Consider the following 17,375-nt stretch of genomic DNA (forward strand, 5'->3'; position numbering starts at 1 on the left):
AGGCGTAGTTACCTTCTGGTGACAGCAGCCTAAAATGAAATATTATAATTTATTTCAAAATATCCTATACAACAGTTATAATATGTTATTATAATCGTTTGCTTTTGTAATTTTTTATTATTTTTTCACTCATGTGACATTGGAAAAAGGTATTACAGTGATGTCGAAGGGGAGTTGGTGGAATAGTGTAAAATAAAACGTGCAGTTCCGCAAACGACAATGATTATATTATTATGTTTATGTATAATAATATGCGTGTTGTCAGTGGAAATCGTTATTAAACGTTATTAGAGTCTTCCGGGAGACGGTGGCTCGTGGATTTTCGTAGTTGTTTCTGCGCTCGGCACATCCGTGACATTATATAAAATATTATATTATTTCGTTCACACGTGCATAATTTTATGTGCATGCTGCATGCAACTAGGTATGTGTGACGTGTGTGACGCGGAAACGGTCCCTGTCGCCAAAGTTTTTGTTTAAAAATACAAAGTTAAAAATGCCTGCGCTTAGGTGGTTAAATATACATTTAAACATTATAATATAATTTATTGGTACGCTGACAATATCACAAGCTCTTTTTCCAATCGAAATTAAAACAAAATGCTACGTACGTTTTAATACACGACTGTATTGAATTAATTATTATATTTAATAATTATTATTATTATTGACTAGCAATTGCATATATACGAGAACATCTGTATACGAAGCAATAGGACCCTTTGCAAAATATGTGAATAATTGAATTGCTTGTTTTAATGTATAGATTACTCGAACGTAAATAATTTAATGTTAGTTAATAACCATAGTTATTCGATGCATGAAAAATAATAATTATTATATTATTATAATATTGTTCTAAAACAGACCGTTAAAACCTATAATAGCTAGATTAGCTTTACAATAAAATGTTGGCACGATTTCCAATCAATCGTACCATGCAATATAATTTTAGATGACAGTGATGACACATACTTTATAAAAACTAACAAGTATTTAATCGCACGTATGTAACGAAACAATATTGTGAATTATTGAAAAATAATTATATCGTAATAATAAATACGTTTTATTAGTGTCTTGTTACTTACACGTCCAAAGTTTGAGCATTATTGATACATTTTATTTCGTCGTTTACGTTTCAAAAACATTTTTCTAGAATATTTTCTAGTACTTATATTTTAGTGTTGAAGTTTTTACTGTTTATAACACATATTGTTTGAACATAAACATTATTTAGTCATTTATGTGTGACGCATGGGCATGATCGTGGTGGTATAAAACTTGTTTCTTCTCAGTTCTCTTTTTGCGTCTAAAATACTATATAATATACCCACCCAGGGAGTAGGTGCCATTTTCGTCACAATACTAATTGTACACACGTGGTGTATGTCAGGGTCAAATGGTAAAAATAAGAAGTAAAAAAAAAAAGTCCCTAGAAAATTAAACCCCCAGAAATCGTAAATTATACTCCTTTTTTTCGTTTTGCGTTCAAACAACTGTATTGGATATATTATATAATAATATAATGATATAACAATAATACACACGTGTTCAAATGGTAACAATTCGATTGTTATTATTCGGACAGTTTCCGTGTACATTGATGAGAGCCCCAATGCATTATGTATGTAAAGATAAAAGAAAAAACCGTTTTCGAGAAATTTTATTCTTGAATAGTTCGTATATTATTGATCAAACGACGGGCTCCGACTTAAATCGTGTTAGTACAATAAACATGAATACGGTTTGAGCAGGATCGTTATAATATGCAAGTGCTCCGTTATGTGCACTGAACTAACCTACAACGCATTCAATGTATGTATATTTATTATTTTTTATGTTCACAGCGATTCTATTATTTATACTTACGTTTTTCGTTTTTCTCGACGTCGTTTAATATTATATTATATGCTTATAGCGCGTACGTATATAACCGTGGTGTGTTTCAATAATTTGTTCGACGAAAAACACCGCCTTTTGCATATTGTGCGTATTATAATATACAACGTTGGTTACTCAATTTCGAATTCAAAAAATTCAACGGAGAACACACTACTACACTACAGATAGGTTAAGAAGGTTATATAGTATTATACATTATCATAATATAGCATGTTCATCTCCATTTGTTCTTAAATAATGAATTTTTCATATTATTGTTTAGGGTTTTTTTTGTCTTAATATACTTTAAGATCATATTGTAAAATTCTTGAGATTATTCTATTCCTTAAGGAGTGTCATGTGATGATACAAACTCCTTTTTTTTTTGTAAATTATGTTCTAGATACATTTTTGAAATTGTTGATGTAGGTACCTAATTAAAAATTTCGATATATATGTTTCGAATATTTTACATTTACAGTAGAAAATGAATGTTAACAAATAGAAGTTTATATATAATTATACACAGAACATTCTTTAAGTAGTACCAAAACATCTTAAGAATTTGAAAATTTAGTCTTTAATTATATTTAAAAATTTAAAAATCAGATTTTGAATAACTGCATTATTAAAGAAAAAACGGGGTAAGCATGATTGTTGAATCACTCTGTATATATGTATATAAATATAATATATCTACGTAACGTACGTACATTGTATATTTAATTATTTATATATTTTTTCTCACTTTTAATAACGACTAGTCGTTACCGGGAATTGTGTTGTCGGTGTGTTTAGTGCGTTCGCAGTCTGTTAATTATAAGCGTCGGCGCTGATTGTTCATCTTGTATACGCTAATGGAGTATGCCACACACATACACACACACACACACACACACACAAAATATATACGTGCGTTGTATTTGCTTTGATTGTAATGGTCAATAGTTGTAGTGAATGAAAATCAGAGTCCATTCCTCTGGTAATTTTGCCATCGAATTTGAACGACGAAAAAAAATGTCTTGAATTAAGTCGTTTACGTGATTGAGTACAAAAAAATAAAAATGTTGTGAACGCATTATAGTATTATCGGCTTATTGTAGTAATCGTCTCGGTGATTTTCAAAAAAAAAAAGCGTGAAATAAAAGTATTTTTCAAGAAAAAAAATGTCTCTTTTTCTCTAATGAGTTGATTCTGCAGCAGTCATAAATGTCCGATTTCTCATTTTATGCGCTCGACGCTCAAACACTATTATAGTGGGATTCAGGCACAAAAGTAAATTATAAATCTCAAAGGTTTTTTCCTGTTTCGAGTTGTTAAGTAAAATAATTAAAAACGTTTTTGTGAAGTTGATGCTTGCGTATATATATGTATACCATACGCATTGCAGTAAGCGAGTTTGTCTTTTGTTTAGTTAGATTTATCGTCGTTTCTCTATTGTACCAACAAAATTGTGCATTGTAATTGAAAAAACAAAAAATATTTTATAGAAAATCTAGTACATTTTTTACCCGTGTACAAAGACGTACATATGTACGTTGTATATTGCTCAAAAGATAAAAATAATACTAGATCTTTAGTTATATAATATTATTACGCACATTTGCAACTTATACAATATCGTAATACGTAATAATTACCATTGATAATATTAAAATAAAATATTTTTAACAAAATATGTTATGTTATAAATTTTTTTGTATTAAATTTTTCTGATTGATGTTCGGCGCAAGTCATAAAACGGACACGAAAAAAATACAAAACTTATGATTATCGGAATCAATAAAACGAATATTCAACTCGGCACTATATAAATATATGTACAATCCATATCTACCAGCGGATTTTAGGTCAATCCATTGTATATTATATTATTATCAGAGCTTATATCACTTATAGATCCACTTGTATTAAATTGTGTAAATAATTTAATGTAATTATATGTTTTACAATATATTATCGTTCCGAAAATAGAGTGATGGGCTTTAAAACCAAAAATATATACAGAATGATCCACCAAGCATTATGATTACCCACTTTTCTTCTGAATTTTAGAATTTGTAAATATCATATTTTCAAATTCTTGTAAAATTTGGAATCGGTATATGCCCCGTGGTGATACAAACTTCTGTGTCATTCCTCTTTTTCTAAATGAAATTATTTAGTGTGTAATTTTCTGATAATGTTGACATCATATAAAAATCATATAATATTAAACGGGTATCTGCTTTTTGAGTTATTTAACTTAATGCACAAGGGATAATATATCATTATAATGGGTTTTAACGGCACATGAGAAATTGTAATGATTATTGATGAGTATTAGTATCGACATTAATAATTTGTAAAAATGGCCCAAGTATAACAAATACTAGTTCAAATATTATATGTATTTTATATTTTTTTTAAATATTGAAAAATATCATCCGCAAAATAGTTTACTGTAAAAAGAGAGACGGAAGGTGCTGCTCGCCGTGTTTTTATTGCCGCAGGTCACTCTATGGTTTTGAAGTAAATTTAAATAGGTATTTCTGCAATTGAACTAAATCATTATTAAATGAAAAAATGGGAAGAGATGACCATGATCAGTGAATCGTCCTGTATACTATATTATGTGTAGGTCACGAAACGCGTAAAAAATGCAACACCATTTCGGGAGCTGATGGTGACGCCGCGTTCACTTGAATTCGTTCGACTGCGATTCGGCGTTCGATGTGTACGTATAGTTGACATTAATCGTCCGGCATTAATGAGCGGGGAAAAAAAAAATCTCATTACGAGCACATTTCGGTAAAATTTACTACTGCGTGATGCGTATGTAGTTTGCGCTGCAGCGCGTCACAGCTTCTACCGTTTGGACTGTCGCACGGCATTTGTTACCAAAGCGCGGGCGGCGGACGGAAAAATAAAACACGCGGACACACAAACGCGAAAACTGTATAGTTGTACGTGTACTACGTAACCACGAAATATGCGAATGCCAAAAGGAAACCAGTAATTGCATTTTTGCCGTCATATATTTTTGCATTCGTTCCCATGCGCGCGCACAATAATATATATATATGTTGTACAGAGACGCATTCCGATGATGGAGCATTAACGTTATATTGTGACGTATAGTTTTTTGTTCCCAAACGGAAGGCTCAATTAATTGTTATTAAACAAAAATAATAGCCAAGCATAAATTACAATTTTACTTGCTACACGGTTTTTATTTCAATATAATATTTTATTACTGTTTTTTTTTTTATTATTTCTATCTTTTTTTCACTTTTACTCTTTTTCCTTTTTTTTTTTTTTCACTTTCGTCCGTCTTTATGACAATATTATAATATGTACGAGCAAACTTTTTTTTTTCATTCTTTGAATAAACACCGTCTATTGTGTCGCACATCGGTGGTCGGATATCGTCCTTAACTTTTTTCCATCATTTTTTTCTCCGGACGTTAAACGACGAAAACTCGTCTCTGAGATAATATTATATACGTATTGTTTCGTATATTGTTACGTTTTGATTTATGGTATTTTTTTTTTTTTTTACATGTATACACAGTGAAATAACGTGATGAGACGTTTTTAAAAATTTCATATTATATTTATAATGTGACCGTATTGATTTCAATAATATCAAACGCGTCACACAGGCGTGGGACGTAAGTTTTTAGAAAAACCTTAGACGTCGTTTTCCCCGGAAAACAATATTATTACGATCTCGCAGTCGGAGTGGTACGTCGAGAATAACAGCAACAACGGAATATATTATGCAGCGCTCAGCAACGCACACAGTCATTGTTAATAGCATTTAATTACCGTGGTTCTGGTCGTCTGTACCTATAATAGTGATGTAGCTATATATATATATATATATATATATACATACATAGGGTCAGAACGGATTATATTTTTGCACGTTTCACTTGCGCGCTTATTATACGGTCTCGTGGATTCGTTTCACATGCATCTGCGGGTTCCAAATTCGTTATACGATAAACCGACGACGTACGATGACACATTTGTACTTCGCATATTTTTACACGTTTTCACCGATTCGTACATACAAAAGTGCATTGTTTATAATTTAAGGTCATATACATCTGACGATTTGTGTGTATACAATTATAGAGTGTTCTGGGCGTAGTATCCTATCTATAGTAATAACCGCGTGTTATTAGTTTTGAACGGCGATCGACAGCTATGTAGTTAATTGCTCGCCATCAGTGATATTATAAGATCGTTTTTTAAGTTAATTTCAAAAACAAAACAGATCACGGTTTGAGAACACTAAACCACCGCCAAGACCAGAGACTGGCCATAGCCCTATAGGCACATATTTTTAAATAGCCTGCAGTTTTATAGCAAAAACTAAATACATAGCCCGCTATTTGTCTAGTCCTAGTCACGTGTCTTCCTTGCCTATACGTTAATCCGCTCCGGATAAGGCGACAGGTGAGTACACTTATTATTTAACTCTTTTACCGTAGTGATACGATTTATATGAAAACAACCGTATTTATTATAATCATAATTTATACACTATACGTATAATCGGATTTCTATATACACGTATTAGAAACGAATTTCACCTATACAATAAATGGTATGTACTATTTAGTGACCCGTTGAGTATTTTTAACGGCATTCATTGATGGTTGATTATGGTTGTAAAAAATTGTTAAAATAAAAATAATGATAATCAACAGTGTGTAAATCACGGTCGGTCGTGGTTATTTTTATTAATAAAAATGATTTTATATACACAATGGATAAAAGCTAGAATATTTAGAATATTTAGGTATGATAATATAATATTTTCCACACATTCGAGTCGTAACGGACATAAAATAAATATACACTATAGCTGCGCAATACGCGATTGATTATTGGTATTAAGTTCCATCGTTCGTTTTATAATATTATACACATCGTTCCTAATATACACGGATCACAATATTTTGACGATTCTCAAAAATACTCCAAAATGCACACACACGGCATGTTTGTAAATAAATCGGTTTCTCAAGATAAATAATTTATATGTATCCAATGAAAAAAAAAATGAAAATAAGACAAAATGAAATCAATAATTTTGTTTCGTTTAAAGTCCCGATTGCATATATTTACACAAACCAATTATAAAGTAAATTGATTTTATGATTCAATTTTAATTAAAAGTAACGTTTAATTTACATTCTAGGTTAACGAACAAATTCATTACAATAAGTTTAATCTCATTCGTTTTCGTTTAAATCGTTTTCATTATTTTTATTAAACGCGATAACAGATTGTCTTGATGATTTTTTTTTTTTTTATCACAAATTCCAATACATTTCGTCGAAATGACTCACTTTTTTGTATTACAATAATAATTTCATTTATGCCTTTTATTCTGCAGTCAAAAAGTGTTGAGCGGAAATAAGGTTTCGTGGGAACAGCTTACTGGTGTTAGCTTACATGTAAGCATAATTCGGAAAATGTTTACTATAATATCATTAAACCTATTCAATATTTATTAGTATTGCATTAACTGTGCAATTATAACGCAATACAAATAATTCTGTGTGATACAAGTATATCAATAATTTATTGCACACATCACAGATCTAACCGTAATGACCGTCTAGGCCTTTAATTAGTTAATATTTCTATCGTTCAATTCAAAATCTGTGAGTTCCATATGTAATGTTATGATTTTATTGATGTTTCATGAATTGTTCTATTAACAAATAATAGTTTATAAAAATGATCTTTTAAATACTTAAATATAAATAAAAATCTATCATTGTGAATGATCACTATAATATGTTGTTAATTTTTTTTTCTATAGTAATTGATCAGTTGCTTTTTATTTACTAATAAAGTATCTATTAAATTTGAATTCTATATTTATTTTTAATAAACTAAAATAATTACTTGAGAGTTGAGGTATTAATATCATTTAACTAGCTAGTTATACAAATAATAAACCATTATAGTAGTTTGGTCCATATTACTTGATAGAAAATATAAATGAAACAACCATATGCTAAACGGAATATATAAACAATAGATATCTGTTAGTTTATAAAATTGTTTAAGATGTAAGATGTATTATTCTTGGGAATAAAATTCTAAAATATTTTCTCATACAAATAAAACACATTATTTTTCGTCCATCTTATTTCTTTCAAAACTTTAGAAATTTTGGTTCCTTGGACCTTATTGGCAACACGTGTTGGGATCTATGGCGTATATCATTTTGGGTATAGATATGATAACGTGCAGAACCGTCAAAACAATGTAACCGGAACCGGAAAAGAGACCCTTATTTTCAGTTTTCAGTTGAGAACTGCAAAACCGGAATTTTATGAGTGTTTTTCATTGCTAAGTTAAAAAATAATTTTAAGTTCTTCACAAAAAGTATACGTATATTTATTTATATAGCAGTTTAAATTTGTTTTTCAATATGTTACTACGTACATAAAGTACTAAATATATATTATATACGTAATATGACATTACTCGATAAATTCAATTAAATACCAAACATTTTAGAATTTTTTTGACATATTCAGCAAAAATAATCTTCTCAATAAATTTCATTAAATTTATTAATAATGTAGTAGTCATTTAAATGTAAAAAAACGTAAAAAAAATGTATGATTTATAGTATATATAAAATCAACATAATGTTTGAAAACGTTTATAAAAATAGCTAAAAACTGTCTAAATATTTTCTATAGTAGTTATATTAAAATGTATACAGCAAAAAGAAATATTATGGCATAGAGTAGGTAAATATATTATGTATTTTATATGCATATTTTCTACGTTCGATATTATTAAGCTTTAGGAAAGACGAGATTCCGCGACATGTCAGAGTGGTGATTAACTGACTATAGATTTTTTAAGAACCGTATCGGTCATGTTGTGGTTTTTCAGTGTCAGTTTCTGTTCAACGATACAACTGTCAATTTCAATATTCGACTAGATGATCGATTTTTTTTATCTCTCTGCTGAATAAGAAAAGAAAAACAAAAAGAAAAGAATTGTTTCAGCGTTGGTTTAGGTCTAATTCGGCGGAAGGGAAATAATTTAAATAAATTATTCGCTACATAAAATTAGATTGGAATTAAGAATGAAAAAAAAAAATAATCAAATCAACACAAAAAAACGGGGTTTAAAATTCACAGATTCGACTTATTTGCATTTCTACAAAGTCGAGCTGGCGGAAATGGCCAGAGGAAACGATAAAATGTAATATTATGTGTAAATGTGTACCAATAAAACCACCGTAAAATACTTTTTTTTTGTTAGTATTTATAGTATTTAATCAAAACATTCGATGGTACAATACATAGATAGGTGTAATGGGGTTGGTGAGAGGAGTTGTAAAATATTAGAATTGCATACCTATAATGTTTCTCTCTCAAAAAAACGATTTTTTTCCAGACCACTCACTTTATAGTAGTATACCGGCGATGCGTGTCGGGAACGAAAAGCTTTTTGCACTCAAACGATGAAGTTCCGGTAGTAAAATAATTATTATTCGTTATCAATTCGCTGGACTATAATATAGGTACCATACTGTCTATATATACTATACTTCTACGATATTATTATTATAATAATGTATACATTTTCCATATTGCGTTCCGCCTTATTATAATGAAATTATTATTATTACTATTATTATTTTACTCTCTTGCGCACATAACACAATATGTACTTACTTATTACATATAACATTATTTGTATAGGTTATTGAGTTACTGCACGGCCGCGTATATAGGTATGTTACAATATATACATTGTATACTACTATGTTGTATTATAATTTGTTGTACGTAAATAAATGCAAACATAGCGGTACACGGATGATATTAATATTATATGTTATGTATATATTTTAATATAACAATAATAATTACCATTATTATTAATATGTCTTGTGTGTGTGTGTGTGTATATATACATATAATAGCATAATAAATATATTATACGTTATGTGTCAAACAATAGCCTCGTTATCCAATTATGGATAAATAATAATTAGGAATTATAAGCAAGTCCGTTCGATTATAGTTCTCTAGAGAGCTTACACACGCGCTAACACACGCGTTCGCTTATAGTATTCTGATGTAATCGATTCGTTGATAAATTCTCGCCGTTTGCCTATAATAGTACTACACATGTATACTGTACGATATTGAGATACGTTTTTTTTACGCTATTAAATACTGTGCATCAGACGCATGTTCGTGCAACATATTGTGTAACGTCTATAATCACATACTTAATATGATATTTAATAGTAGTAAAATATCGTTTCCTTATTATTTGTTAGTCGTAAGTCGCGACGTCGCGTGTATCAGTGTTTCATACACGATTATGATATTATATATGTATTGCTATTGTCTCTCGAATGATTTATACTTTCGATTGAGATGGTCTATAGTGGCTGAGTAGATATACAGGACGGTCAGGATGATTGTTTTGACATTGAGCATTCGCATTGTGTCGCAAGTTTTAACTTTGTTGTATGATGTGAGTTTATAATTTCCCTTAATTTTTCATTTTTGTATTATGTCTTGTCGGTCGATCCGTCCGATTGAAATCGGTCTTTAGTCTTCAAATTTCAGCTTGGACACTCTCGTCTTCGATATTATTCATGTACACGGTTCACGCCTTCGTCGCGATTCGCAAGCGCCGCGTGTTGATCTACAACAGACCATCGTCGTTTATAGCGAACGCGGCCCGCGAGTAGAACGCGCCACAACGATGATATTTTGTATTGTTGCTCGGCAGCGTACACAGAAACGTACAACGCGGAACGTGTCAAAAACGATACCTACCGGCTCGTGGTGACGACGCGATAACGCGGTTTAATCATAATAATTTTGTTATCTATTAACGCGACAATATAATATGATGCGTATAATGTATTACGTAGCCGACGACTACGACGACGACGATATTAAACGAAACACGACTTTTTCAACGGTTGCGTGTGCAGACCCGGAGAAGTGCTATTGTGATAGGATTTGAGATGGAAAATATCGTCTTCGGTACCGTTCGCCCACCCACCCACACCTTCCCAGCCGAACAGGCGCTCGGAATGCGCTCGCACTGTATTTGTTCCGAACGAATATTGACTCGTCTGTATCGTCATATGACTGCTCCGTTCCATTATTTTCCACGCTAAATGCCATTTCGTATTACTAGACGCGCACCAGTATTATACGTCATGATATATATATGTATCGGGCGTAGGTATACCCATGTAATATAGTTGAGTTTTATTTTTTTCACCCCCACTCGATACTCGACTGCGACAATTAAACGTACATTTTGTTTTCCGACGTATTGCGTCAGCCCACGCTCGTTTTTACGGCGATAAGTCGTACACGAGATTCGTATGATATACTGTCGTATTTTTTTTTTTTTTAACCAAATTCTTGTGTTTAATTTGTCTCGTCTGTCAAATTAAATATTTGAACAATGTTAATGCGTCGGATTATTTTGCTACATTATCATCACGGAATTGATTTGTCGTGCGACAGAGTGTGGGATAAGTAAACGATTAATTTATCGATAACATTAATTATTACAATATATTAACTATATGATTTCGCTCGGAGGGCATTACTACAGTCGTCGGTCGTCGTGTACACAAACCATAAACACGCGTATCTCGGGCAATTAGAAGGTACATTGTAGTTCGATCGAAACTATATTATCTTAAAATAATAATATCGTATGCGGGTCTGGTGTGATAGCGTTGTATTATTGATCGATGAGTGATCTTTCTCTGTACAGTGTCTTACAAAGAAAAGAGTAAATAAAGTACCTTATACGATAACGCATCCCGACTGTATAGTATTAATATCGTTTAGTTAATCAATGAAATCATGTTTGCTTGACAACCGTCTACACAGTCCGCAATCAGTATAATAACGTTGTAGTCAAAAATTATATATATTTTTTCACAATCCTCACTATTTCACACGTCGTAAATCTAAACATTTCACGTGGTCGCAAGCACGATCACCGTCATTCGTTTTCCTGTCGTCGGAAGTAGACACGCGCGTACGCGATGCGCCCAAAAGGTAATCGCGTAAACGTGAGCCCGGCAAAAGAAGTCGGCACGAGCGAGTCGCACAACACGATGTTATTACTTACTACACAGGAGACCTTCGCGATGATAGTCCCGCGGCTAGGCGTCGGCGGGTGATTGCGACGTTATAATATAATATAGCGATTTATTAATTTTTAGCGATGGCAAATGGCAATAACGACCGAAATAAATCGTCGCCGGGCGCGTTTAGTCGTCGTAGAGGCGCAGCACCAGGCGTATGTGAAATACCGCACAGACGGACGGCGAGCGCGTGCGCCTCCCCTACGTCACGGTCGATCCTCTTCGTGCGTAACGCAAAATAATGTTATACTATTATATTATTCTAATATATGCATACTACTCAGTCTGATCGTTTTCGGCCAAATGACATAATATTATACGACTGCGCGCGCACATTGGCACGCACACACGAATTTTCGATATTCTCTCATAATAGATATTATTATTATCGTCATTACGTATAACATTATGTAAAACTCTACCTATACCTACACGTGGTGTAATGTATATATTATTTTGTCAGACGGAGCATGTAGGATAATGTTGTCGTATAGTCTTCCCTCTCCGTCGACGATGAATACGGTGCGCTTTATTCCGAACACGTCCGCCGCTTTACGATTGTAATGAGTTATTTGTTCCCCATCCTCGATCTCTTGTATTTTATATTGTTATTTTAGGTTGTGCACGTATATGCTTATTTTTTTTACCATTTTTCTCTTAAACGACACAAAAGAGACAATTTACAAAAAACGGGAACAGGACACACACGCGTGCGCACTATCGGCATATACGCCGTCGTCGTATTATATAGTGTTGTATTGACGAAAATTTCCTGAACGCCAGCCAAGTACAACCGAAGCAGTTTCACAAATCGGATATAGTAAATATAAAAAAAAAAATTGAAAAATACACACATTCGTTATAGATTGGCTCATTTGTCGCGATTAGTGTAGGTATAATAATTTATTTTTAATATAAACCGTTTCGAGAGTGTTATATATAGTCCGATTGATGAATGTAATAAGTTAGTATACACATAATATTTTATTAATTAAATTATTTTATAAGTATTAAGTATTTTAATATATAGGTAGTAGTGGATATAGAATGCGGAAAAAATAATCACAAGACTGCAGAAACAAAATTGAAGTTTTATTATGAAATATAAATGTCCGTACAGTAATTCATATTTTCTTTGAATGGTTGGAAGATATTTTTCAAAATATTCAACATACACTTTTAAATAATCGATTTCCTTTTATAATGTCATACAGTATTTTATTACATACTTTATAAATATTTAAAAATATAGCGAAATACCTAAATAAATAACGAACAATGTTTTATGGCATACGATATAATGGTAGTACTATTGTGAAATTTGTGGTGCTTGAATTAAAGACGCGTCGGGTCATTTTCGAATATATAGCCTATAGGCATTCCCAGTTTATTTGACATAAAAATCGCTTTGCGGCGAGTATACACCATCAATGACGTGCTGTATCGAGTTTATTGTTATACTGAATAGCCTTTTTTTTTTACCGTCTCTTAAATCTGAAGGTCCGATTTTGTGTTTCCGACCCTTCTGTTTGAATTGGGTGGCCAATTTACGATTGCCACTCGAACGTCATCCCTCGTTAGCATTTTTACACTTATTCGCAGCTGTTACATAACATCGTTATAATCGAACGTAGGTACTAGTCCAATTGAATGTATTACTTATTATAGTTTTCGTTAACATTTTTTTTTTTTTTTTAATGCTCAAAATATATAAAATACATTGTGTAGTGTAGCTTTATCAAATCATTAGAAGAAGAAGCAGAAAATTTCAATCAAGCATACCTACTTAATTAAATAAAAACTGACAACTACAAATTACAACGTTCGATTGTTTTCAGATCTTGTGCACCATTTTCCGCTCTTGTGACACTTATTACTTTATACGCAGACCATTGATTTTATTTTTAGGTGCCTACTAAATATCCGAGTTAATCAACACTGTATTTACACCACGAAATCCAACTCACATTTTTTATTATCAAATTATTAGTTTTTTTTTTTATATTGAATTGGCCCAAACGATTTTGTAAAATGTAAACATTTCGATCTCGGGCGGCTAAACAACGAAGGCTTATACAATAAACAATAATCGTGATTCGTGATGGACGTGCATTAACTATTTGTTCGGTAATTAAATTGTGTGCCTATAATAACGTGTCATGATATTAGAGGTAAAGCACGAACGTGCTTCTGTTTAAAATTAAAAATAAATTATACAATTCGGCCAATGGTATTCGTTTCGGCTATTATAATAAACAATATTACATTAACGATAATGATTATTACTATTGTAATGTAACACGTAAACGTATACGATCGTTGTCTATAATATTATAATATAATTTAATTGTATTTTAAATTACCTGGACTGGTCTGCCAACTAAGACCGCCAATGAACATTTTCCTGGAACAAAAATAAAAATCATCATTAGACATTTTGAAAGACATTTCAAAAAACATATTATATGCATATGCATACAACAGCGCATGCGTGCTTAAAACAAAAAAAAAAACAATGTACATTATTTTAAGTATCACGGGCATATTCGTAACGAACGGTTTGTATTGTTACAAAAGTATATAGACAGATACCGTTAAGTAAGTATTGAAAAATATTGTATGTATGGTGCTCACATTTCAAACGCTTAGAGTTAAAATAATGTAATATTTTATACTCGGCTTATAGTGAAATAAAGTAACAGATCGTGGACTGCCTACGAAATTATTGGTACCCATCAGCAGGATCATCCTTCGGATGGAGGACTGTGTTTTTCACATTATTTACTTATAGATTGGAGGCTTTGCATTTGAAAAAAAAAATAAGTAATTTTGTTTTAAAAATTGTTTTATTTCTAGTGTTTAAAATAATTATATTTTTCTTAGAAATATAATGAAGACATTTCTTAGAAATAAAGAGGGAGACGATACACTTATGTATAATAAGTAATAAGTAAATTAATATCGTGGTTCAGATTTCAAAGGCTGCCTATATCATTTTCTGAAGTTGAAATTAAAGTTTTAAATCAGTTAATATTAACAGTAAAAAAAAAAAAAAGCGGTCACCTTAAAGACAATCGTCAAGTTGTAAATATAAATATACATATGTTAGGCTTTAAAATAATTATTTTCGTATTGGGCCTAGTAAATCCAAAAAGGCACGGCCTGTCATTTTATCCAAGAAAATCTTAATTAAATCTCGACCATTAACGTAATTTTAGAATATTACGAGTATTATTAAATAATAATATATAATTTTATTCTGGTCATATAAAATTATACTCTCATTACTCGTTAGATCTGTCTGCACCGACCGTTTCATATTAGCGATTTAGTATTTAGTATTTGTGTCCCGTTCTTTAAATACAAACGACTGGAAACATTACGTAGGTATATATTTGGACACAAAATAATTAAAATATTTAAGTATGCGTTGTATTTTTTTTTTTTTTTGTACTCAAAAGCATATTTTTATTTACTCGCCAGAGCGTTAACTGTTTCACAGATGTATTCTAAAGAACATTTTTGAGTTATTTCAGAAATTTTAGACAATTGGATTAGTCACGTTGTATAGCCGGTCTGTGTGTCGGGCTTCATTAGTTTTCCAAAAGTAATCATTTGTAGTGTACGTGTGTGTTTTTTCTAGCGCATTTGGGAAAACGCCAACCGCGCTGTATACGTATTGTTTATTATGTGCGTGTATTTAAGTGCCAATAAATAAGATTTTTTTTAATCGCACATCAAAATAATCAGTGATTAGAGAGAAAATATGTGAAAATGTTTTGATAGAGGTATGAAAGAAATTAGAATATTATTTATACTGGTGGCCCGCAGGTAAACTGAAACATTTTTCTACGTTTTGTCAACTATTTTCATCTTCTGATATTTTGGATTTCGTCCAACAATTAGTGTTGAAACTGCGCGCGCACTATTAAGTGTACCGCTAAAAGACTATACACAAACTTCGTGTGTGTATGTGCGTTATTTACGATACCGTGGAATACGCTATAGGAAACAGTAAATGGAGCCAACTCAGCCAACAACGTTAGTTCGTCGAATGGTATCACCAAATATAATTATTATTTTCGAATACTCAACAACTATCTGTCTTGCGATTATTTAGTTCAGTCGAAACGCGTGCTGTCGTCCGTACTCGACAATATAATATTTAACTTTAATCAATTCCAACTAAAAAAGAATAGACGTGAGATGACCAAAAAATGTCACGAGTGTGAGATTAAGAAATATTTACACGCTCGACGCTTTGAGTTGGGTATTTCGATCGTTAAACAATCGTTTATGCTTTATTATAACAGATTATATTTATTCATAAAGTGCAATATTATATATACTATACAGGCGAAGTGCCGTATATTCAATCTAAAAACGTTTTATGTTTGATATGAAAACAATCTGAAACGCTTAATTGGTCGTAGAGAACACAATATTTTAATATGTTATATGAATCGAGCGACTGAACTACTAAAGTGAGAGATTAAAGTGATTATGATTGTCATGTCGAGTGTGGGCTGTAGATTATTGATTGTTCTCCGCGGAACGACAACAATTATCAGTAAGAGTAATGGGTTTGGGTGTATACCTCCTGCAGCTACTGTTATTATTGATATTATTGTTTAGTAAAGATATAGCGAAAAAAAAACAACGCTGAAACGCATAAATATTATACTATCGTGGCCCAGTACGCAACACAACGATGAGATTTTCACGCCGCCACATTTGTGCGGGGTCGACGAACATCATGAGTGCTATCGTGTCACGAATAATGATGCATACTTATTATTATGACGTAATATTCGAATACCACGTTGCGGGTCAGCAATTAAATTGAGGGGGGGAATCGGCTACAAGTATATTTAATATGTGACTTATCGAATACTTTTCGAGTTTAATAACATACACGGGATCTATCCATCATCACTTTGGGTTTAATGTGCAATGACCTGCTTCAACGTTTCATTAACCATATACATTAATGTATTGATAAATAACATTACTTTATGAAATGTTGGAAAACTTCAAGTTATTTATGCATTTATACTTATCTACCTGACACCAACTAGCATGATATACTACTCGTATACACGATGTAACAGGACTATTTAACAAAATAAATATAGTAACATTTGTAATGGAAGTTTGCTAAATAGTCTTGTTACACCTTATATAGTATTCTTAAATTTGTAGTCGATTTTAAATATTTTATTTGGGTTTGTATATGATTAAGTCATGAAGGGGCGTATTTAGAAACAAATAACCGGAAGGGGGAGGGGCAGAAAATAAAACAAAATATATATAATAA

At 31.6% G+C, this 17,375-nt stretch overlaps 1 protein-coding gene across 8 annotated transcripts in view; it reads right to left on the minus strand.

The window, feature by feature from the left end:
* Positions 1-17,375, minus strand: part of LOC113554786 (RNA-binding protein Musashi homolog Rbp6) — a 377,023-nt gene that overhangs the window by 330,857 nt on the left and 28,791 nt on the right. For all 8 annotated transcript variants that reach the window (XM_026958766.1, XM_026958760.1, XM_026958764.1 and 5 more), the window contains exon 2: positions 14,422-14,462. In XM_026958766.1, coding sequence (XP_026814567.1) covers positions 14,422-14,462 — 41 coding nt within the window. The remainder of the gene's footprint in view (positions 1-14,421; positions 14,463-17,375) is intronic.

This window comes from Rhopalosiphum maidis, chromosome 2 (genome assembly GCF_003676215.2).
Source record: "Rhopalosiphum maidis isolate BTI-1 chromosome 2, ASM367621v3, whole genome shotgun sequence".
Lineage (NCBI taxonomy): Eukaryota > Metazoa > Arthropoda > Insecta > Hemiptera > Aphididae > Rhopalosiphum > Rhopalosiphum maidis.